Source organism: Martes martes, assembly GCF_963455335.1.
Source record: "Martes martes genome assembly, chromosome: 1".
NCBI lineage: Eukaryota > Metazoa > Chordata > Mammalia > Carnivora > Mustelidae > Martes > Martes martes.
Window position 1 is genome coordinate 159,704,963 of NC_137888.1, and position 23,419 is coordinate 159,728,381.

The 23,419-nt window shown below is 55.7% G+C and overlaps 1 protein-coding gene across 5 annotated transcripts; it reads right to left on the reverse strand.

Annotated features, from left to right (window-relative positions):
- Nucleotides 1-7,854: 7,854 nt before the first annotated feature.
- Nucleotides 7,855-23,120, reverse strand: TPRA1 (transmembrane protein adipocyte associated 1). 5 transcript variants are annotated; one of them, XM_080824733.1, is made up of 12 exons: nucleotides 22,881-23,014; nucleotides 22,372-22,485; nucleotides 15,101-15,242; nucleotides 14,836-14,968; nucleotides 12,755-12,841; nucleotides 12,584-12,656; nucleotides 12,393-12,472; nucleotides 11,757-11,867; nucleotides 11,536-11,596; nucleotides 11,259-11,361; nucleotides 11,071-11,151; nucleotides 7,855-9,798 (listed from the first exon to the last, which is right to left on the reverse strand). In XM_080824733.1, exons 3-12 carry the CDS (start codon nucleotides 15,223-15,225, stop codon nucleotides 9,555-9,557), a joined length of 1,098 nt encoding a protein of 365 aa, XP_080680859.1. In that variant the 5' UTR covers nucleotides 15,226-15,242; nucleotides 22,372-22,485; nucleotides 22,881-23,014; the 3' UTR covers nucleotides 7,855-9,554. The 5 variants fall into 5 exon arrangements, with proteins under 5 accessions (XP_080680859.1, XP_080680860.1, XP_080680861.1 ...); XM_080824736.1 differs by having other exon boundaries at nucleotides 9,102-9,798; nucleotides 12,755-12,863; nucleotides 22,881-23,009; XM_080824734.1 differs by lacking the exon at nucleotides 22,372-22,485 and having other exon boundaries at nucleotides 22,881-23,120.
- Nucleotides 23,121-23,419: the final 299 nt, after the last annotated feature.

The following is a 23,419-nucleotide window of genomic DNA, read 5'->3' on the forward strand; positions in this document are numbered from 1 at the left end:
CAGTGTTACGAAAACAGCTTTGACCTCACAAGTCCCCTCAAAGGGTTCCAGAAACCCCAAGTGGGGAGAACCCCCCTTGCGCCACGTTCCTGCTCCAGGGATCACTACAACCTTGGAGGAAGCGGAAGATGCATCCACCGGTGACTCCCAGCAGTTCTGTCACTGCAGATACACCCCAGAGAGACTCCCACATGCACCTGTGAGCCAGGAAGTCTGACACAAGAATGTGTGTGACAGCATCATCGCTGTCACCATTCGGAAACAATCTGAATGACAGAAATGACAAGTAAGCGACGCACTGTTTGTGTAACAGAACGCTGGCCAGTGGCCAGCGGTATCGACATACAGAAGTCCCCCAAACCACTGATTGAAAAACACACATTGCAGGGCGCCTGGGTGGCTCAGTCATTAAGCTTCTGCCTTCGGCTCAGGTCATGATCCCAGGGTCCTGGGATCGAGCCCCACGTCGGGCTCCCTGCTCGATGGGGAGCCTGCTTCTCCTTCTCCCACTCCCTCTGCTTGTATTCCCTTTCTTGCTGTGTCTCTATCAAATAAATAAATAAAATCTTTAAAAAAAAGAAAGAAAAAGAAAAACACACATTGCAGGGTACTTGGGTGGCTCAGCCCGTTAAGCGTCTGCCTTCCGCTCAGGTCATGATCACGGAGTCTGGGGATCGTGTCCCTCATCAGGCTTCCCGCTCCTCGGGGAGCTTGCTTCTCCCTCTGCCCCTTACCCCCTCCCCTGCTCTCACTCACTCTCTCTCTCAACTAAATAAATAAAACCTTTGTTTAAAAAAAAAAAATGAAAACACACATTGAGGAAAGAAAGGATCAGGGATCAGTATGAACGCATTTGATGAATTTCAAGCTCACAGGACGTTACCGCACGTCGTTCACAAGTACACCTGTCTTTGCTGCGTGGATAAACACAAAATTCAAGATTTCAGGATGCAGGGCCATGGTTCCCTACTGTGGGCGCAGGGGAGAGAATTGGGAAGGAAATTTACACGGGGGGTGGGGGGGTGGTTCTCACTGCATCCGTGATGTTTAATTCATTTAAGTTATTTTTAAAGAACCTAAGTGACACTGGAGAAGCATGAAACTGGGACAAGCAGACAGTGTGTTCCACCGCCAGTCCATCCACTGAGTCTTGGCATTTTTGAGGACGTGCAGCAGAGACGGCCAGCCGCCTACCTAATACCTGTTTTCCTTCTTTCTTACCAGTTTATCAGGGGCAGCCTGTGCCCAGCTCAGAAAAAAGAGAGAGAGAGAGAGTGAGAACCCTGCACAGTCGAGCCTCCCTGCCGTGTAGTGGCCATGTCAGTGAACTGGAGCCAAGAAGGTGAAATTGAGGTTATTCAGTACCTCTCATGAGAAAGATCCTCAAATATGAGGGATGACAACTGACAGCACTGGTTTTCTTCACCCCTCACACTCACCCCTTTCTCCCTCTTCCTACCTAGAGCTGGATGGGAAAGACTGTTGGAGCTGCAGCAGCCCTCTTGTGATCATGAGGCCACCTTGTGGATGGAAGGCAAGACTAAGATGGCACAGCATAAAAATAGGGGGAGGCTGGGCACTGATGATACCGTAGAGCCCTGCACCAGCCCTCAGCTGCTGTCTCCTGACCTCACGTTTTGTCGGGGAAAAAGAATCCCTCTTTATTTAAGCCACTTGGGTCCAGGTTATGCCCACCCACAGCAAAGCGACCTCCCACACCCATGGCTCCCCAGACCTGCTGGGAGCAAGCTGTCCCACACCGCAGATGCAAAATGGTAGTCGCCCCAATTCCCTTACTTGCTAATCCCCCTCTGCTCTTTGCCTTTTCATAGCCTAAGTTTCCAGCTTGTTGAGCTGAGTTTTTTTTTTTTCCTCCTCTTGGTGCCAAATAATGAAATTTCAGTACTTAGCCTTGAAAACTCTGAGCTTTTCTAACTGCTGGTAAAAGACATCTCAGCAAGAAAAGAAGCAAAAAATGTTCCTGCTTTCCCTAGAGCTGCAAAAACATAGACGCTCTTCGGAATCATAAAGCCGGTTCCGATAAGTGGTGGATTGAAAACGTTCACCGAAAAAAAACACATATGTTCTCCTCTTTAGTGTGGAGACCGATGTGAAAATGTAAAGCCCTGTTCTATTTTCTGTCCATACGAAATTGTCCTCAACAGGGTTATTGGCACAAAAGAGCCTTGTAAGACGCCTGGCCTTCGGGCCTGGCTGCTGTGTCCTGGGAAATGTGACCTCAGCCCTCACAGGCTGCAAGGTCCAGGACTGGGTGGGGGGGGGGGGTCCTTATGTGGTCATTTCTTGTCCTGCTGATAATATTTAACTTGGCATCTGTTATGTTCTGGAATTTCTAGGTCAAAATCTAAGAGGATCATTGCCACATGCATAAAGGAAAAAAATTAATAAAAGCTAAGATGTTCTTAGAGTCTTTATTTGAACCAAGAGTCTGAGGATCCTTTGTCTCATTTTTTTAAAGATTTATTGATTTGAGAGATAGAGAGACAGAAAGAGCAAGCTGAGGGAGAGGGAAACAAGCAGACTGCCCACTGAGAGGGGAGCCCAATGCAGGGCTCGATCCCAAGACCCTGAGATCATGACCTGAGCCGAAATCAAGAGTCAGATGCTTAACGGAGTAAGCCACCCAGGTGCCTCTCTCTTGTCTCATTCAAATCAACACTGATCTACCAGTCTTTGTTCATGTGTTCTCCTGTCCAGAATGTCCACCTGCTCTGCCCTCCCTTCATTTCACTAACATCAGCTCACCCCTCAGGCTTGCCCAGAGTCTTCCTCTTGGAAGGACCCTGCCCCCAGCAGAACTGGGGCCTCCTTCTCCATTCCTACAGCCCCCCAGTGTCTTCCAAATAAGTCCCTCCCTCACTCACATCAGCCAGGACTCCTCTAGTTACAAGGGCTAAGAACCCAATTCAAACTAGCTTGAGCAAAGAAGGAGTTGCATTAGCTCTGGTGCCTGGAAACCCTGACCAAGCTGCACTCGGGCACAGCTGCATCCAGGCGCTTGCAGGATGATTTGTTCCTGTGCTTTGCTCTCTGTCTAGCCTCTGCAGTAGCCTGGGGTGGCTTCATCCTCAGAGAGGTTCTAGCAAGGGAGTGACGGCAGCTCCAGGATCACAGTCCACTAACTCAGCCAACCCGGCAGAAAGAGACTGCATGTTCTTAAAGGCCAGAAGCGGCTCTATGATTCTGAATGGCCCTTCCTCACATGTCACAAGCATCTCTGAGCCAATCACTGCAGCTTCTCACGGGCTAGGTCGGCACCTGTGCCCACCATCGGCAGGGGAAGGAGCATTGATGGTATGGGAGGGCTAGTCCTGGAAAGGGTGAGTGGGGTGGTTTTCATCAGGACACTGAGCTGGCCCAGAAGCCCACTGTAACGTGAGCTTGTAATTCATTTTCATGTGTCCCTTCTGTGTCCAGATGGCTGAACATAGAAGCCTGGCACATGGTAGGTGCTCAGTAAATGTTTGCGGGATGACATGATGGAAAGTACTGGATGCATCCTGGACAAGTCACCTCAATGCCACAGCCTCAGAGTCTCTCAGCTATTTCAAACCCCCTCATGTCGAGAGGCCACTCCGGAGACGCAAAGAACTGATGTAGGCCAGGGGGGCATGGGGGAAGGGCAGGGGGAATGTCCCTATCTCCGATTTTTGCATCTTGTGAATTTTTTTTTTTTGAGAAGGCAAAAATCTGGGTGTGTGTGTGCTATCTAGTACTTAAGTTCTGACAGCTAATTAGAAAACCATTTTTTAAACATTGTGCACACCCATGGGCCACCTGTTTATGAGGACGAGAGTCGGTATTTGAAATGTACACAACAGGGAAGAATAGGAAGCTTCTGGAAGGCCACCTTCATAGGGGCTGTTCCCATGGCCGCATGTGAGTGCTGTCCTCCCACACTGGTCTGCGAGTTTCCAGGACCAACCCCGGGGGAGCAGGCCCACCACGTGAGGGTGTGCGCTGGGCCCGTCCCACGGCCTAGGGCAGACCCTGGCCCACTGGGAAGGCTGCCTCCAATTTTCCACCTCGAATAAGATGCATCTTCCCCAGAATGCCATTCGGCCCTGGCCAAGTGGAACTGATTTTGCATCCCAGAGCCTCCCGGAGCTCCTAACGAGATCTTGACTGGAGCCTGGCTTTAAACATTCTTCACAGCGGGTGATTGGGTCTTGATTTGCTGGATGCGTTCAGCTGTGTCACTGTCCCCAAACAATATGAGAAATAAAACGCTGGCCACGCTCGGATGGCCAGCAGATACCTCCTGATCCGCGGGGCCAATTACTCGGGCCGCTCCCCGCAAGCAGGCCCGGCGCCCCCACCTCCAAGAAAGTCCTGCTTAGAAACAGAAGGTGGACAGGACCCGAGACAGAGAAGCTGTTTAGTGCCAGGCCCTGCGCAGGAATGGGGGGTAGACATGGTTGGTGCTATATTACCGAGGTATGGAGAGCAAGGGGCCCTGTCAAGGTCACATGTGAGGGAGAGGCAGACCTGGGCCAAGGTCACATGTGGGGGAGAGGCAGACCTGGGTCTAGGAACCAGGTTGTCTGCTTGATGTTCAAATGGTGTGCATTCCGGACCCAGCTCTGCCATAAGTACCCCAGGGGGCTCTTGCTCCGCTCGAGGGCAATCCAGTGGGGATTTCTCTGTACCCTTAGACTGTCCGTGGAGTGGCTGCAGGTTCCTCACCTGGATCCAACAGCCCCAGTGACCAGGCTCAGAGCCCTTTTTATGTGGGAGGTGTTTCTGTGAGTCTCAGTAGGGGAGTCTGGTGGTCAGCGACCTGTGCTCACATCCCACCCAGCCTTGTGCTGGCCATGTGGCCTCTCTATCCCTCAGATTCCCCATCTGTAAAGTGGGCATCTTAACAGTGTGGGACTATGTTCCTCCACCTGCACGCAGGTAGTGTTAGGGACTGCCACCATCACAGTCCCCTGCATAACAAACGACTGTCATTCTCCCCCAGGGACAACAAGCCAACGACACACAGGCCCGCCAATGGCTCCGGCTTTCTCTCTTGGACAGCTCCCCTTCACACCCCTGACACCTGCTGCTGCTGGGGGCACACTGGGGCGGCCCACGGTCCCGGGGTCTACCTCTCAGCTCCACATCCCGCAAGACAGCCGCTGGCCCCGTCAGAGCCTCTGAGCCCTCACCTGTAAGATGGGAGTGACAGAGAATGCCCGTTTCGGGGGGTCCTTTGCAGGGCTTTAGCAGAATTGTCTGCTGTGAATGACCCATGGCTGAAGAGCAGACCAGCTCTCTGAGAGACAGCAGTCCCCCCAAGATCCGAAGAGTGTGGCCCCTGCAAGGTCTGGAGGCAGAGTTCCTACCTGCATCCCTGGCTTGACAGGTGCTGCCGTGACTTGGCAGGACCGAGTCACATGCTAGCCATCAAGTGCTTCCACCCAGAAGGGACCCGTGCCACTTCTCCTGGCATTTCACTAACCATGTAGTGAGTCACACCGTGGCATTACACTTCTCCCTGAGGGGGAGGGACGAGGATAATGATCCTGTAGATGTGTCCAGGAGGAAGAGAAGCAGGACGTGTGGGCAATTCTCCAGAGGAACCCCCCCACCCCCCACACAGGCACCATGAATCCCAGTCCACACACATACAAGTGGCTTTCTAGAATGTGACTTAATGTACTACTTCACCCTATCCTGCTGAATGGGTGGAAGATTTCACCCCTGTCATTCTTTGGGGCTTTCTGCCTGGTCCGTGGTTCTGGTCAAGTTCCCAGGGTCTGGTGCAGTGCCAGGCTGTCAGGAGAGGAAAGTTCTAGTACCCTTTATCCCGGGCTGAATTGTGTCCTCCCCCCAGTTAGTGGAAGCCCTAAGACTCAGCACCTCAGAATGCAACGGTATTTGGAGACAAGGCCTTTGAGAACTGATTAAATTAAAATAAGGCCGTCAGGGTGGCCTTGGAAGAAGAGGAAATGTAGGGCCCCAGAGAGGAAGCAGGAATGTGCATGCACCGAAGAAAGGCCCGCTGAGGATTGAGCAAGTGTGCCAGAGAGAGACTGGGCTCTAGGGAAGCCGACTCTGCCCACATCTTGATCCCAGACTTCCAGCCTCAGGAGCCAGGAGAAAAAAATTATCTTTTTTTAGCCACCCGGTCTGTGGTACTTTGTTGCGGCAACACCAGCAGGCCAATACACCAATGGTCCTGTGTTCACACCTGTTATCACTGAGGCCTCTGGTGCTCCTGGCTACGGGGACCTGCACATTTCAGAGTTCTGCTGTGTCCACATCACACTTGGGCCAGGGGACCCCTTGGCAGCAGCCAAGGACCCTGTGCCCAGGGTCTTCCTCCCTATGTTCACAAAAGTGCTGTGTGCCTGCCCTTATCCATGCTTGGGTCCTCAACATCCAGGGACACATAGACCTCATTCCCAAGGGAATCCCCACCTGTTTCTTTCCACCAGCCCCTGCTGCCTTCTGTAATCCAAGGCATTTGGGACAAAGTCAGGAGGTCATCCACCAGCTGTGGGCTTCCCTAGGCAAGGAAGGACAAGACCAAACTCCCACTGACATGGGAGAGAGAAGAAGGTGAAGTTCAGGAAGGAAAAGACACAATTACCATCTCAAAATATTATCCTGTCTCCTGCAAGTGACCCCTTGGGGGGCATGTTCTGATCCTCACATTTCCATTAGGGCCAAGTTTGCTATAAACAAGATGGTTTTTCTCTCATGTTAAAGAAGCCTGTTGGTAGCAGTCCACTACTGGTACAGCAACACCACCATCCTTAGGGACAGGGATTATCATTTTGTCTATTTGAGCATCCTCGATGGATGAGGGTGAACTTCCCAATGTCACCTCATCATCCAGCCATCACATCTGCATTCCAGGAAGCAGGAAGGAAAAAGACAAGAGAACAAAGGAGCAGAGCTCCTAGCTGAGTTAGCTCCCCTTAAACAGTCTGTGCTAAAGAAAGTTTCTCCTATTTCTGCTAACACCTCACTGACCAGACTTTAGTCACGTGAGTGACTAGAGTGGGGGCAGGGAATATCACCTTACATCCAGGTGCTTCCCTGAACCACGAAACATCAGGGCGGGGTCACTAAGAAAGGGAAAATAGGGATTAGGTGGCAGCTGGTCATCTGATACCCTGAGTCACTATGAGGAACTAGAAGGTCAGAAAGAAGACATGACTTGCCCCCCCAGTCCACACCCCATGAGTGGCAGCAGCAGGGATGCAGAACTGGCACTTGGGCCACATACGATGAACCCCATCACCATACCAAGGTCTCGGAAACCCCTGCATTCTGGTCGGTCTTCAGCATGATGTTTGTTACCATCCAGATACAACACACAGAATGAGGTCCTGGCAGAACAGAAGTGAGCGGGTCTTTTCAGGAAAATCAAAAATTTGAATGGCAGACAGTGTTGGTGAGGCCTTACTGGTAGAAGTTAACACTGGTCCAGCCTCTTTGAAGAGCCTGTTGGCTCAGATTAGGTTCAACTATAAGAGAAAAATCCAAAGGGGTTGAAATCGAGTAGACATTATTTATCACTCATCCTCAAAAAGTCATCCTTAGGTGCAAAGTCCAAGGCGACTGCAGATGCACCAGCATCAGGACATGGGCTCCTTCTATCTACGCAGCAAGCTCCACTTCCATGAGAGGCTTTCATTACCAAGATACTCTGTGACTCAAGATGGCTGCTATGATGCCAGCGAGGGCGACCATATCCCCATTAGAAGAAAGGCACAGAGCCTGTTCTCTCCATAAGGAAGTTGCCTGCATGCTTGTATCCCATTGACCAGAACTTAGTCCCATGGCCACACCCACCCACAGGGACGGCTGGAAAATGTAGTCTTGTTCCAGGAAGCTGTGTACACAACTTTAAAAAAAAAAATCAGGGATTCGATTACAATGGAAGAAAAGGGGGGCACACTGGAGGACAGCTATTAATCTCTGCCAGAAGACTGTAAGACTAATTAAAACTAATTAAGACTGTGTGCTCCAGTAATTCCATGTGCATGAGTTACCGAAAGCATATTTGTAAGGATGTTTGTCACTGAGTTGTCTACTGTTGCAAAATGTATCAGGAACAAAAACTGCCCTGACACCTGACAAGGAAGGATCCCGAGATCAAGCGTCAAGTGAAGAACAGACAGAACATCTACATTCCCAGAACAGGGTAAAGCGCATACACAAGTGTGAACACACACAGGCACCTCCAGCCAGCAGCGAAGCCCCTGGCCTTGGCAGTGCTTCTGGAGCAGGGGACAGGGAAAGCGAGGCCAGGCTGGGGAGGAGATCCATGCTCCACTGTGTACCTCCCTGCACAGGGCGAACTGTTCTCGTGCATGTTACTTATTAAAAAACAAATTTTAAGATGGGCAGTAGGCTTCAAGCCTTTTTTTGTCTATGGGTGCCTCCCCGTTGACAGGGCTGTTTGCTCAGGCATCACACTGAGCAAACCCAGGCTGTCACTCTGGCTTCTCAGATGGCACTGGCCTGTCCAGGCCTCTCTATCCAGCCCCCAATACGTGCCCTGCTTGCAATGCCCAGCAGGCCTCCATCCCCCACCCACCAGTCTTCTAAGAAAGCTCTGAGGAGGAACCTCCTGGTCCACCCCTGGCCAGCTCTCTGGGTCCCGGATCCCGGGGAGCATGGCACGTTGGCCCACAGTCACGACCTGTGTTGGTAATCCTTACAGCAGGCCTTGCAACACAGGCCTCTTTATCCCCATTTCACAGATGGTGAGCTGAAGCTAGGGGAGGGGAAGCAGCCGGTCCAGGAGAGCAGAGCAAAAGGCGCAAAGAAAGGACAGGACCCGCAGGGCTCACTCCAAACCCCATGCTCCCCAACAGGGTTGGGAAACAGCAGCTCACAGAACCATGTTTCCCTTTCCACGATCCTCTTGTCTGCTCGGATGGGGACTCGAGATATGGGGCACTGGGATCCGACTGTCCTCCACTTCTCCAGCAGCCAGCCCAGGGTCTGAGCACTGGCCAGTGTTCCTCCACTGAACAAATGAAGGAACTTGGGACACAGAAGGACCTGCCAGGACCTCTGATCATCGCAGGGTCTCACCCCAGCCCTCAGGCTCCTAAGAGGAACCTCTACAGACGCAACTTCTGTTCCTTTTATTTTTTTATTAAAAAATAGATCCAGAAAATATACACACTTCCGCCCAGCCACCAGAGTGGGCTTTGAGGAGGCCAAAGCGCAATGGGGAAGAGGCAAAGGGATGAGAAGAGCCAGACCAGTCCTGGGTGCCCAGGCTTTGGAGAAAGGAGGTGCCCCCAGCTGGCCTAACCAGGCCTGCCCCTGAGAGATCAGAGTCTGGGCCAGCAGAACAGGGACAGAGCCGGTGGAAGGGGGAGGCAGCCCCCAGCTAGAGCAGAGGTGGCCAAAAGCAACTGGGGGCACAGAGGGGAAGACAGGGCCTGCCTGGGGCTGCTGCCCACAGATGGTCCCATGACCTCGTCCTCCTCCCCCCCAGGGCCTTGGCACTCCCTAGTCTTCTCTCCAGCCTGCCCTCCATGGGCCCCACCAGGCCTTCTGGGCCACGGTGGCCACACTCAGGCGTTGATAGCCTTCCAGCGCTCACTGTCTGTGCTGTTGATGCTACCCGTGTGGCAGGGCATGGAAGCGATGTCATCCAGGTAGGCCACCCCACCGGCTGAGTCAAACTGCGTGCTGGCGGCTCCTGCTGCCTCCGGGCCCTCCCGCCGGGCCACAGCGTAGGGCTGGGGCAGGTGCACATCTGGTTCTTCCGTCTCATCCACTTGGCATTTGTAGGAGAAGAGGATCTTGGGCTCCGAGCTGGTGGGGAGGAGAAAGGGGTGGCGGAGCCCCACTGTCTGGTCAGGAGAGGCTTCCTTCTCCAAACAGTAAGCCTTGCTGCCCAATGGCCGCCCCAGGAGGTCCCCAAAGCTTGGACTCTGGAGTCCAATGGGACCTGTTTTAAAACTCAGCCCACATGTGAGCTTGGACAAGGGCACGTTTCTCACTTGCCTGTTTCTCGCTGTAAAATGGGTACTCTGACCTCAAGAGGCCCTTAGCAGAGGGTAAACAGAGGTAAATTCTGGCCCGAGGGGCTCAGCAAACACCAGTGACAACCTCCACCACTGCAGCTTTTATGACCACCTACTTGGTGCTCTCCTGGGCCATGTTGCTGAGCAGGGAGAGGGCAGGTGAAAGGGGTCCCTCAATGCTCAGGGTAACTCTGACAGGGAACAGCTGTAGCCAATTTACAAAAAGGAGCCCAAGGCCAGGGAGATACATGTGTGTGCAAGGTCCCACACAGATCAGGGCTGGGCTGATGAGGGCCAACCCAACCCCTCTCACCCCTCCTCTGATGTCTTGCCCACCCCCCTCCAGTCCCCCGCCGCCTCTTCAGATCCAGCTTTTCCACCGCATCAGAGGCCCAGGATCCAACCATCAATCCCCCATGTCCTTAGCATCCTGTCTCCCTGACATGCCTCCAAACACAAACAGGTACCAACGTGCACCTCCCCCATTATCCACTCCACACCAGCCTCCCGCAACCCTGCTCCCCTCCCCAGCCACTCCAGTGAGCATCCAGGAGCGTGGTGATTTGTGTCTTCTTTGTTCCCTGTCAGAACGTGGCAGCTGCAGCAGTGCCTGACACCTAATAGGTGCTCAGTGAATGCTTGCCGAAAGAGTGAGCGGAGTCTTCTAAAATGAAAAGCAAGCAAGTGTAGAACACTGCGCATAGACACTCTCTTGTGGGGAAAGTGTATATGCCTGTGTGTGTTGCATACAGAATGTGTATATGCATGCATGTGTGCATATGCATGCATGTGTGTATGCACGCGTGGGTACAGACATATACACACCATCTGTCTCATCCTTCCCAGTGCACGAACTGGGTGGGAGCAGGGAGGCGGGGGACCCTGAAGCGGGGGATGCGCATGCGCAGGGAGCTGGAGGCGCAGTTCCGCAGGCGGCCACGCGGGGGCGCCCGCGGCCCTCAAACCACCAGCCGCTGGGCGGTGAGCAGGGCACCAGCTACCACCCCCGTCCCCCGCCCCCTGCCTGCGCCACGCCCCCCATCCCCGTGGGAAGACTCACCCAAAGAAGCCCCGCAGGAAGGCCACGTAGATGAGGGGCGCAAAGAAGCTGAAGTAGAGAAATGTGGTGGCATCTACACAGCTGGGGGCGGGGCAGGAGGAGCGGATCAGGGAGGGGCCTCCTCTGAATGGGACCTGGGCTTAGCCTCCCCCTGCCCGCCGCTCCCAGTCCCGCCTCGCCCCACCTACCAGAGCCCCTCGATGATGTCCGCGCAGAGCAGCGCACTTCCCAGCCCCTGCAGCAGGTTGAGCAACGCCAGAATGCCCGCGTACACATAGAAGCTCCTTCGCGCTGGGGGGTTGGGGACCGTGAGGCCCTGCCCTTGCCTCCACCCTGCATCCCCGGCGAGTCACCTGAGGCCCTTCTGGGCCGCCAAGAGGACCCCTCCCTCTCACCAAGGGCTCTCCAGCAGAAGACCCTCCCCTGCACCCAGCACCGACCCAGAGCCACCCACTGGCTGCTTACAGGGCAGGGAGATGCGCTCCTTCAGTGGGGTCTTGGGGAGCACGACCACCAGAGAGTAGACCTGCAGAGACAGAGCAGGGCTGAGAAGGATGCTGGGAACACCGAGCCCAGAGCTAAGCCCGGGACCAAGACATCCAGGCCCCTGCCTCAGGCTCTGAGACCCATGTAGCCACCCCAAGGGTGCCAGGCCCAGAAATGGGGGAGGGCCCTCTCCGCCTCACCAGGAAGAAGAAGCAGGAGCTGACCAGCCAGAACTGACGGCCCCCATGCCCATAGATGTTGAAGTCCTCAGCCGACAGGTGGGCGTCAGGGTACAGGATCTCCAGAGTCCCCTGCAGGGGCAAGCAGGGGATGGCCTCAGTCTCCCGCCACCCGGAAATCCTAGGGTCTCCCTAATACAAAGCACTCAGAGCTCTCCACCACAGCAAGCCCAGCTCCCTGGCCGGGCCTGCTCCAGACTGCTCGTGGCCTCGCTCTACTCCCTACCCACTTGGCTCCAACACCCAGAGGAGGCCCTTGCCGTGGAGCAAGGAACTGAGCTCGGCAGGAGGTAGCCACTGCCAACTCTAAGGAAGGAGTCTCTAGATGTACAGCTCTCAGTGTGGTCTGCAAACCTGTATGTTAGGGAACCTGGGCTGCTGTGACAACAGCAGGTTCCAGGCATCCTCCCCGCCCCGACCCCGGCCTACTAGACTGGAATGGTTGGTAGGGGGGAGAACCTGCCTTGTTAACAAGCACCCTAGGTAATTCAAACCTGGACCCAGAGCCAGGGAGCAGAGCATGCTCGGCCCTCAGTGACCCCTGACCTCCTCTAGGGAGCCCCCCTAGCTGCCCCTGCCCCCCACCTCCCCCTTTACCTGGGTGACCGAGTAGGCCAGGGACAGCACCGTGGTGATGGCCAGCACCCGCTTGATGCTTGACTTGCTCTCCAGGTGACCTGGAAGAAACGTACTGGTCAGGGAGCGGGAGCCAGCTGTGGGAGACCATGGTGGGGTCGGTGCCCGCTAGGGAGGGACAGGGAGAGCGCTGGCCCCAGCAGCACACGCACCAAAGGCAAGGCCCAGGATGACCACACTCAGCTCGATGGCCAACAGGAAGAAGCGGGTAATCTCCCACAGGATCTGGACACAGAGCGGGCAGAGTGTCAGCCTGGGGGCCCGGTCACCCCTCTCCCCAGCGCCCCGCATCCCCCCGCCCTTGTCAGCAGGCCCAGCCACACCTTATCAGCAACAGTTGCAGCATCCGAGGTGCTGACCGTCATGGACACCACGGCTCGGGCGATGCCCACCAGCGCCACCACAAACACCTGGTGGGCAAGAGTGGGGATGCTATAATGGGGTCAGGGAATGAGACCACTGCGAGGCACAGAGCATCACAAGAGCCTCAGATTCTCTGAGAACGGAAGGATTCCAAACTCTGAGTCAGGAGTGGGATGCAGGGAGGTGGGGAGACCCTCCACGGCCGGTAAACTCCACCTGGCCTTTCCCTTTCCGGCCTCAGTTTCCTGGCTATACTGGCAGCCTTAGAATGGCTAATGGGGTGATATGGTAGAGCCCCACAGCCAGGCTGGAATGCCAGCCCTGCTGCTTCCTGCCTCTGTGACCTCAGCCAAGGACGTGCACCTTCGTGCCTCAGTTTCCTCATCTATGAAATGGGCCGAAACTAGCGCCTACTGTATTTGATGGCTGTGAGAAGCAAATGGGTAAATTGATGTAGCGGAAGTGAGCCTGGCAGCCGGTAAGGGCTGGGTACACATTTTCCTTCAGTGCCATCACATTAGCACTTTTAATACCCAGCCATGGAGGAGAGGAGGCTGCAGGGAAGAGACCTCAGAGACCCTGGGGAAGACTGCTGCCCCTTCTGTCTCGCAGAAGTGCCTGCGCTCAAAATCCTGGATACCAGGATTTTGTCAACCTGGTATCCACTCCCTCCCTCTGGCAACAGCCTCCTTCCTCTCCCTGCTGCTCATATAGCTCAGGGGCCAGGAGGTGGGGGGTGGGGGGGAGAGGGGGTCTTGACCCAAATTCAGGGGACTGGCCTGTAACCCAGGGCTGGCCATGTGGCACATGCCATTCCCTGATTTGAGGATGGGGTGGGACCCAAGGGAGTCTAGTGACAGGCACAGCTAGGACACCAGATGCAGCCACTGGAAATGAAGCTGGTGGGGCAGGGGGGGTGGGGGGGGGGCAAGTTGCAAGCCTGGAGCTGCTGGGCTGCCTGACTCCACGAGCACGAGACTGCTGACAAGGCCACCGGAGAGACCCCAGCTGAGAGGGAGACTAAGACTGTGCCCCCACAGTCTTGTGGAGCCCCTGAATCCAGCCAGTCTGAAGCCCCAGGACTTGTCCGTTTCTCCATCAATACATTCCCTCCAGCTTCCATGAGTTTCACTTTGGTTTTCTGATACATGCAAACACAAGAGTCCAGATGCATACACAGTCTGTCCTTTGTGCCACGAAACCCATGTGGAACTCTCGGGGAGGCTGACACCACTCAAGAGGATGGGCTGTAGAAGCAGCCAAATGCTGTGTGCCTACTGTATGCCTGGCTGCCAGAGGGCTAGGGCTAAGCGCATGGTCTTCTTTGGTGGTCACAGGCATGCCACAGGCTAAAGCAGGCCCAGCACACATCATGTGGGAAGGAGGGCACCGAGGAACAGAGAGGCCAAGCCACCAGTCCAAGGTCATTTGGCACAGCTGGGGCCTGGAGGCAATCTGCCTGAGCCAATGCTCACCACTGTCTCCTGAGCTCTCCAGAAAGAAGTCCCCAGGAATACGAGGGCAGGGGCAGCGCTGAGTCCCCTGGCACTGCCTCATGGAGATGGCAGTGGGCATTCTTCTGTCAGCAAGTATCTCTTCCCCTGCCTTCTACAAAGAGCACCCCAGTTTTCCTCCAAGGGCCACCACCCTCTGCAGTGCACATGGCCTGGCTGAGTTGACCCCACCCTCCCAGCCCAGAGTGCCCCTTCCCTGCTAGTCACAGAGACTGGCTCAGGGACCAACAGGGGATCCAAGGCAGGCCGGTCAGAGGGAGTCCCAGGTCTACACTAGCACCACCAGGAAGGCAGTCCTCTTCCACTGGCATGGGCAGGCAGACAGGATGTCAGCTTACAGCTGCTCTTGGCAATTTGGACACCGGCAAGGGAGGGTTCATCTGAGATGAACCCTGAGGATGTCCGTTTACCCGTGGATCCAGCCACGTCTGAAGCTGGACTTTATCATAGAAACAGTTAATAACTCCCCTTTTCACCTGCACCCGTTGGAGTTAGGTTTTTCGGTCACCAGTTGGGAGTGAACTCACCAGGATATAGAAGGTGATAAAAATGGGGCTGGAGGTGACACGGATCTTGGCACGAGCAAACGGAAGCTTCCAGAGCAGGAAGATGAAGAAGAGCACGTTGGGGATGAGCAGCAAGAGGTCCCAGTACCGGACCCTAGCGGGTGGGGACAGAAGCCAGCCACCTGGTAAGGTTCTGTGCAATCCCCCGTCCTCGCCCCCACCATACACGTCACACCCATGCGTGCTGCACACAGGGGAACCCGCTCAGGGCCACGGCCTGCCTCACCTGGAGGTTCCGATATCCTCGTAGAGCAGCAGCAGACAGCGATGTGGCACGCTGATGTTGGGTGCCACAGGTGGGGGCAAGGCTGTGCTCCCGTTGGCCCAAATCACCTCTTCCAGGATGTCCATTCCGCCAGCAGCTGGCCCTGGGGGAGTGAGAGCCCCCACGTGAGTAGCGCAGCGGCTATGTGGCCTTGGGTCTCTGGTGTCAGGTTCCCAGTAGATCCCAAGAGTGGTTACCTACCATGGGCTGGTGGACCACTCTCCCCCCGACCAGGCAGAAGTTGAGGTGTGGCTCCCCCTCATGCCACAACACAAGACCCGGACAGGGGCCCAGTCGTCTACCTTGGCCTCTGTCTCATGACCCACACACAGTAAAGGCCACTCCGAGTGACTGAGCCTTCCTCTGTGCCAGGCACAAAAAAGCCGGCTACTCAGCATGACCCCAGCTCCTCCCCCTGATCCAGGGGGTCTGGGAGATAGGGTGCAGAGGGGCAAGGTCCCTGTGTCCTTGGAACAGGACTAAGGACAGCGTCCACCTGGGAGGCTGTGGGAGGCACTGAAGTGAGGTCTAGCGCCCCCTACAGCCCGAATGCTCGCAGTCCTCAGAGTCCTCTGCGCACAGCCCACCGGAGGAAGGCGGGGTACTGACAGTTTGCAATCACACAGTCACTGAGCACCAGAGTGGGGCACCGTGTGCACCTCAGGCGGACCATACCCCTTGCCATCCTCTGCTGCCTCCCTGGAAAGGGAGACACAAATCAGGGGGACATGCATTGTGCCAGGAAGACGCACAGGAGGTCTCCAAGTAGAAAAGGGGAGGAAAGGAGAGACACGGCAGAAGAGGTGAAGAGTCCAGCCTTAAAGACAGAAGAGCTGGCAGCGTGGGGCCTTGGGAGCCACCCTGGACCAGACAGGCTCCCAGGTCGCTGGACTCTCAGGGACCCGGACCAGAGCTGGCCCGCACTGACAGCAGCAGGGACTTCCTTGGGGGAACTCAGGGGGGTGCAGGGCAGGCGAGCCTGGCGTGGCCTGGGCATCAGGTCATAACAGACACCAGTGTTAAAATGATGACCAGAACAGATGAAGCCTTATGACCTGGAATCGCCACTTCTGGGTACATTTGTAACTGCCCAGGGCTAGCAATGGCCCAGCCGCCCACCATTGGCAGTACGCACACATACGTGGTGCCACTCATACAAGCAGCAGAACAGAAAGAGAAAGAACAGGCCACTCCTATGTCGGCGACATGACAGGGCCTCACGGATATGGGGCCAAGTGGGGCTAGCTACGAGTGCATGTGTGCGGCCTGAGCCACACACACACCCAGGTGAGGGTCACCTTTGTGGAGGATGGAGGGCACAGTGGGGGGGGGGGACATTCCAGCTTCTGGTGCTTGATGGGGGGGTACACAGGTGTGCTCACCGTGGCAAAATTCATTGAGTCTGTGATCTGTGACTTTTCTAATATTGATTTACACGTCAGTAAGTTTTAAAAAATTAGAAAGATGTGTTCTGTTCACACTCTAAGAGCACAGGTCTCCCATTCAGCAAGGAGCAGGCCGGGTCGCTGGGCACCCTGTTGCAAGGATCTTCAAATGCCACGGGCACCCATGTCTGTGCTGTCACTAAGGCTACCCCTGAGCACCAGCAGGCCTGGGGTGAGGGCTGCAGGGGACACAGGGCCTCCTAGCTACTGTTCCAAGCCACAGAACACAAGCGCTGCCTCTGGCTGAAAGGGACAGGAGACCAAAGCAGATGGGCTGAGACCTGGGCCTCAGACTCCTCCGTCCTTCTCCTCAACAGGCCAGTCTCTGGCTCTGGGGTAACATCCCCACCTGCAACTTGAGGCCAAACCAACAGGGAAAAAGAACATATGCCCAACACATAGTAGGTCCGAAAAAAGGATGCATTCTTCATGCATTCTTCCACCAGCCAGGCAGCCAGCATGAAAACCATGTTAACACAGAAGTGGGACTGAAAGATGAATGGGTAACACAGTAGAGACTACCAGGGTCCTCAATATCCACCCTACCCTTTAGTACTGGAGCCCATGGATTTTACCTTACATGTGGCTTCCCAGGATGATGGCTATTTTCCGAGCTTCCATTGCCACTGTATGGCCACATGACCAAGTTTTATCCAATTGGAAATGAGCAGTTAATTTAATGAGTTGGTCCATTTCGGGCCAAGCTAGTTTCCTTTCCTACTGCCTGGAATAGGAATGTGGTGGCAGGAGCAACAGCAGCCACCTTAGACCGCAAAACCGAACTCATGTATTGAGAATAAGAGAGAAATGAGGAAAGGTGTCTGGGTCAAGTCCAACATGCCTCCAGGCAACTCCTGGACAGCTTGAACACACACCATCAATGCAATACACAGGAATAATCTACTATCTTGTTTCCTGACCTTTGTTTCAACAGCTAAGCCAGAATCCCAATGAATATGAAGAGGTACTGCTTTGGACTGGGTTGTCAGACAAGCTGACATTTGCACTAGATCTAAATAATTGAGAAGGAAGCAGACTTGGGAAAATATGGACAAAGAGCACACCTGGGAGAGAACAGTGAAAGCAAATGCCATGAGGTACAAACAGGCTTGGCCTGTTCAAAGGGCAAGAAGCAGGCCAGTGTGGATGGTGGGGAGAGCAGAAAGGCCAGCAAGGCCAGGTCACACAGGACAATATGGCCACCTACAATGTGACTGCATTCTGAATGCAATGAGAAGGGTGTTACAAAGGCAGGTGATAGGGCCCCATGTCCACATGGAGAGGACCCCTCAGGCTGCCAAGGAACATGGAATGGAGCAGGGGGAGATTGGAGGCAGGGAGACCAAGAAGCCACTGTACCAGTGCAGGCAGGAGGATGGTGGCTTTATCAGTGGCTGCGGTGGGGGTGGAGTGGAGGGATCTGGGATACCCCTGGGAGGGTCAGCCAACATGAGCAGCCCACAGACACCCCGAGGGAATGCAGGAAGAGAGCAAGAATTGGTGACTTCTGGCCTGGCCACTGGGTATTTTGTACCAGCTAGCCCAATGCTGCTAATGTGTCCCCACCAAACACGGCCCCCTTCTCCCCAGCTATCAAGGTGCAATTTTATTCCAGAACCCCTCCGTGATGCCCTGCTGCACAGGCAGGGGCCCTGCCCCTGGACCAGAAGCTGAATCTTAACAACAGTAAGCCAGTGGCCTTGGGAAGGGGCAGTGTGGAACAGAACTGGACACCTCAGTAGCACACAGGGGTTCTCCAGGTTGACATGGGGATGGTGGGGGTGGGGTGCTACGATTTTTTGTGGACAGGGTCCAAGGCTGCCACATGTCGGACAGCCCACCAAATGAATGATCGTCTTCCCCTTTGCCAACACTGCCCTGAAGGGAGGCTCTGGTCCACGTGTGGAGGGGCGTTCTCCTTGCTGGTGCCAAGTTTAGGCAACGGCAGGTGATGAAATATGGGGGAAGTTTCCCAAGAAACATTCTCCTCGCTGACCGTCAGACACCCTCCAGGAGGAAAGCCCTTTCTTGGCACCTGCATGGGGCCCTTGAGGGTCTGCTGTGTGAACGTGGCCATGGTGAGCATGGGGTGTGCCACTCCCCCCAAGACTTCTGTGACCTGGGAGGATGACTGATTAAGTGACCTGAGTTGAAGGAGATAGATTCCACCTCCCCCTCCGCCCCTCACCATTCTCTGTGGAGCAAACTTCAGGTCCCAGCAACCCAACACCAGCTCTGGCCTAGGACGGGGTGTCAAGCAGTCCTAGGAGGGGCAGGCCCCAGAGGGCAGGCCAAGCACCCAGTAACTGCTGAGAAGCCGAGAGGTCTCTTGTGGCAAAAAAAAAAAAAAAAAAAAAAGCAAGCCAGTGAGGATGACCAGGGCCAAGCAGCAGGAAGAATCAGATAGAGTCTGATGGGGGAAGCATCACTTGGTTTTGCCTGTCCAGCCCCCCGTTTTCCTGACAGGGGAACCTCAGCTCCCCGGGTCTCTGTCCATGAAATTGAGGGACAGCTGACTCAAGCCCTTCACAACGCCCGAGGAGTGTGCTCATGATCTAAGCCTGGCTTATCAGGACACTCCACTGTCCCGGCCAATGAGAATCAGCACAGGACTTGCTGTAATTGCTAGCAACAGATACTCTCTGCTCCAAGTGTCATGGTACCAGACAGCTGGACCACTTTGACCCCACATGTGGCTACCCACCTGAGAATAAAGCCAACACAGAGGGATGCAGAGCTGAGAGGCAGATGGAAATCCACCCCAGGATAGAGCCTCACATGAGCTCCTGGATCTAGCCAGACCTGAAGCTAGTACTACTCCTGTACTTTCTTTTTAGGCATAAAATCCCACAAATTCCCTTCTCTGCTTATGTCCAGTTGAGTCTGATGTCCTAATTCACTAAGGAAAACCTTCTGGCTGACATGGGTTATGGAGTCGGACAGATTTGGGTTGCACTTCTGGCTCAGCCATTATGTGGCTGTGTGACGTTGAGTGAGTCACTTCTCCTCTCCCTGTGTCACAGGGACAAATAACACCTTCCCAACAAAGTTGCCAGGAGGATCAAACAAGAACAGAGAAGTAAATGCCCAAGAAAGGTCACGCCTCAGTAACTGCTGCTTTTTTTCCGAAGAGGAAGGCCTGGGGGGTGTAAAGGGAAGAAGGATTTGGTTGGAGGGCAAGGGCCCCTTTGGAAGGACACTGCTCCACCAGTGCCCCCTGCTGACTCAGTGGCTGTAGCAGACACACTCCCTGAGCCCTCCCAGCCCACGAGGGAAGTACTTCTGTTATCCCCTCAGACAAAGCTCTGGGCCTCCCAGCCACCTGCCAGGTTGTCTATTTCCAGTGCCCAGGCCCCCAAGTGGCGACTGCCAAGCACCTGTCTCTGGGAGCCAGTTTCTCCACCTATAGATGGAAGGCTCTGGGCTCCATCTGGAGCTATGCTTCTCACACCTGAATGCCAGGAACGTGCAGATTCTGATTCAGCAGGCCAAGGGCAGGGATGACCGCCCACATTGCTAATATGATCCCAGGTGGCGCCTTTTCTCTGCTGGTCAAAGAAGCACTGTTGGCTTATGAGGCTGTTGGCCTTACCAGAATTGCCACTATGTATCAAAGCTTGTAAAATAACTGAAGCAACGATAAAAAATAAAAGAACAATGCACACTACCCTCAGACACAGGCCTAAGGGCTTTACACACTTAGTGACGCTCTTATCTATCACACCACCTCTGCATGAGATGAAACTACTCTTGTGCCCATTGTACAGAGTGGGAAAGGAGAGGCGCAAGAGGGTTAAGTCACTGGCCCCATTTTCTCCTCCCCCGACCCTGGGCAAGCTCCAGGGCTTGGGAGCAGAAGCCTGGGTGGTAACAGAGAAGTAAGGGGTCTGCAGGCTCAGGAAATGGGGGACAGAGGATGGGACAGGGGACAGGAGATGGTGGGAAGGCTGGCTGAGGGCAAGAAGAAGAAGTAGAGCCCAGATTCGAGGGATGGAAAAGGGAATTCGCAGAGGAGTTTCCTGGAGGCTGAGTGGCTTAAGGCAAACGCAGGTCTTTCAGGACCAGGGAAACCAGAACAGACTGTTTCTTCCACCTGGGAGGGACTTTCCTGAGCTTGTTAACATTCCAGAGGCCATCTTCCCACTCTCCAGTTGGGCTTCCAGCTCCTTTCTACCCTCCCTCTGTGGCTAGCCTGCGGGGCAGGACCCCAGGCTGGCTCCAGTCACACAGTGACTGGCAATGAGCCCCTGAAGAGGATCTTCCCTTCTCTGGGCTTCAGCTTTCCCATCTCTCATCTGTGCAATGGGGTTAACCAGGACTGGATGGAAAACCCCAGGGAAGACAGAAAGCCCCGAGCAAAGAGAGAGGCTATACTTCCTAGTTGCTACAATGCCCCCTCAGTGCTTCTGACCCTTCGCAGACAGGTAAGATTCTAAACTCTGGAAACAAAACAGATTAAGAAGTTTCCCTAGGACAGATGCCAGCTCCTCATCCTTCAGGCTTCAGGTGTGGGGAGGGGAACGCTGTTCCAGACAGGCCACTCTTGGTAAACTGCCAACAGCCCAGGCAGGAGGCCCCAGGATGAAGGGAAGCCCCTCCTGATTTGCCCCCTGCCTGCTGCCCTGCCTCATGCCGTCCATCCTCCAGCCCCCTGGTTTCCACCTTGTTCTCCAAGCTGCTAAGCTTCCTCCTACCTCAGGGCCCTTGTGCTGGTCCTTCTGCCGGTCTCATCATTCAGGCCACCTCCTCAAAGCCCTCCTTAACACATCTCTCTCAGCTAGCCTGCCCTGTGTTTTCTTTACAGCACTTGGCCTCCATCTGAAGTGGGTCTTTATGTGTTTACTGGCTGCCCACCCCAGGCGTGCTCATGACCCAACCCTCTAGAATAGTCCCTGGTACAGAATAAGTTCTCAATAAAATGTTATGATGGGGATAGATGAACCTCCAGCAGAGTGCAGCCAAGCCCTTCCCCGGGAGCGGGAGAAGGATCACCTGAGAAGACCCTCAGACCCATCACTACCACAGAGGCAGAAAGCAAAGTCCCCCTCCACCCTCCTTCCCCTGGTCCCATGGATGCAGCACTTCTGAGCCTCCCAGAAGGCCCCTCCTGCAGCAGCAGCCCTAGCCGCATAAACACCACCTCCTGCCCCTCTCCGGCTGCTGAAGGCCACGGCAAAGTAGCAGGCAGGTCCTGTCCCCTGTCTGTAGACCGAGGCACAGGCCCAAATGCAGGGCCACTGACTCTAGACTCTTCCTGCATAGTCTCAAGCCACTGGGTCCACCATCCCTGCTGGCTGGCCAGCCCTGGCCCTGCGCAGCTGTAGGTGTGCTCACTCCCCCTCCCCGAGCACTCTGCCACCCCTACCCCTCCCGGCCTTCCCATTACCCGTCGCCTCTTCCTGTGAGTCTCACCCAGGGGGCCCCCTTGGCCCTCTGAAACTTCTCCAAGGGGGTCCTCTGAGGCTGCGCCCTGAGCGGGAAGGGGTCACTCCCGGAAGAAGGAGCGGCGACAGGTGGGCCCCGGTCGAGCTGCGGGGATGGCGGTGAAGGTCCCGGTCAGCTCCCGGCTCTCCCGCAGCTGTCGCGGGTAGTCACTAGATGCACCCGGGCTCTGGGTGCTCCCTGCCGGCGAGGGGCTGTAGGTGCGGCGGAGGCCAGGGGGCGTCCCTGCAGTGGCGGTCCCAGCCGCTGAAGAGGGAGGGGGCACCCAGCCCCGCGGTAGGGCTTCAGGAGGGGCGGCGACGGGGCTCCCCCTCCAGGTGTGGCGGGAAAAGGTTCCCTCCTTACCTGAGGGCCCCGGGCCGTGCTCAGGCCCCGCCGCCCGGGCCGCTCATTCGCCACCGCAGAGATCGCCGACGAGGCGCAGGCCCTGGGAGTCCGGCCTCCAGCGCCCGGGGCAGGCTGCAGGGCCAGGGAGCGTCGCGCAAGAGCCGCAGGCAGCCGGCTCCGCAGAAATGGGGGGCCGGCAGGAAAGGGGAAACGCGGTCAGCGCACCGGGCCCACCGGCCCCCAAAGAGCACGCAGCCTTTCCCGGCAGCGGCGACCGAAAAGCAAGAGCGACCTTTTCGTTCGGCCAAAACTGCGAAAACAGCCACAGCCCCTACTTATAGCACTCAGGCCCGCCCCCAGACCCCAGTAGCCTATAGAAATGGAGCTCCACCAAAAAGAGGGCGCAAGCGGCGGGAAAAGCCAATTAGATCCCTAAGAGGCGGGGCGACTCGCTGACCTCTTAAAGAGACAGGACGCTGGCATTGCGGGGAGGAAAGCAGCGCCAGGGTAGGGAAGCTGCTGCGTACCTTCCGCTGAAGGCGGCCAGGATCGCGGACCCGAGAGCCGAGGACGCTGCCGCCTCTTGGCCCCCGCGCCTGCCAGCTGTCAGCAGCTGTCAACGGACCCTCTCGCTCCAGCCTGCGCTCCTCCTCCCGGGCCCGACCGCCCAGGGAGGAGCCTCCGCGGACCGCCCCCTCGCGTGCCACCGCCTCGGGCGCCCCGCAGCGGCTGTCCGGCCGGGTGACCTTTGGTCACCTGGCTGAGGAAGGAAGGGTAGGGACAACCCCTCCCCCGGAACGACGCGCTTCCACAGCACGCCACGCCGCCTCCACGTCCACCATCAAAGCGCGCTGGCATCCGGGTTTCAGGCACTCATTTTCACAACAACCTTGCAGGGCTGTTATTATTAGTTGCCTTTTCAAAGGGGGAACCTGCGGCTTAGAGACGTTAAATAACTTGCCCAAAGCCACACAACTAGGAAGTGGCAGAGCCTGGACGCGGGGGGTTTGAATCGCTCCTGGTCTCGTCTCTAACTTCGACGGTTCTTCAGACCACTTCCTCTGGG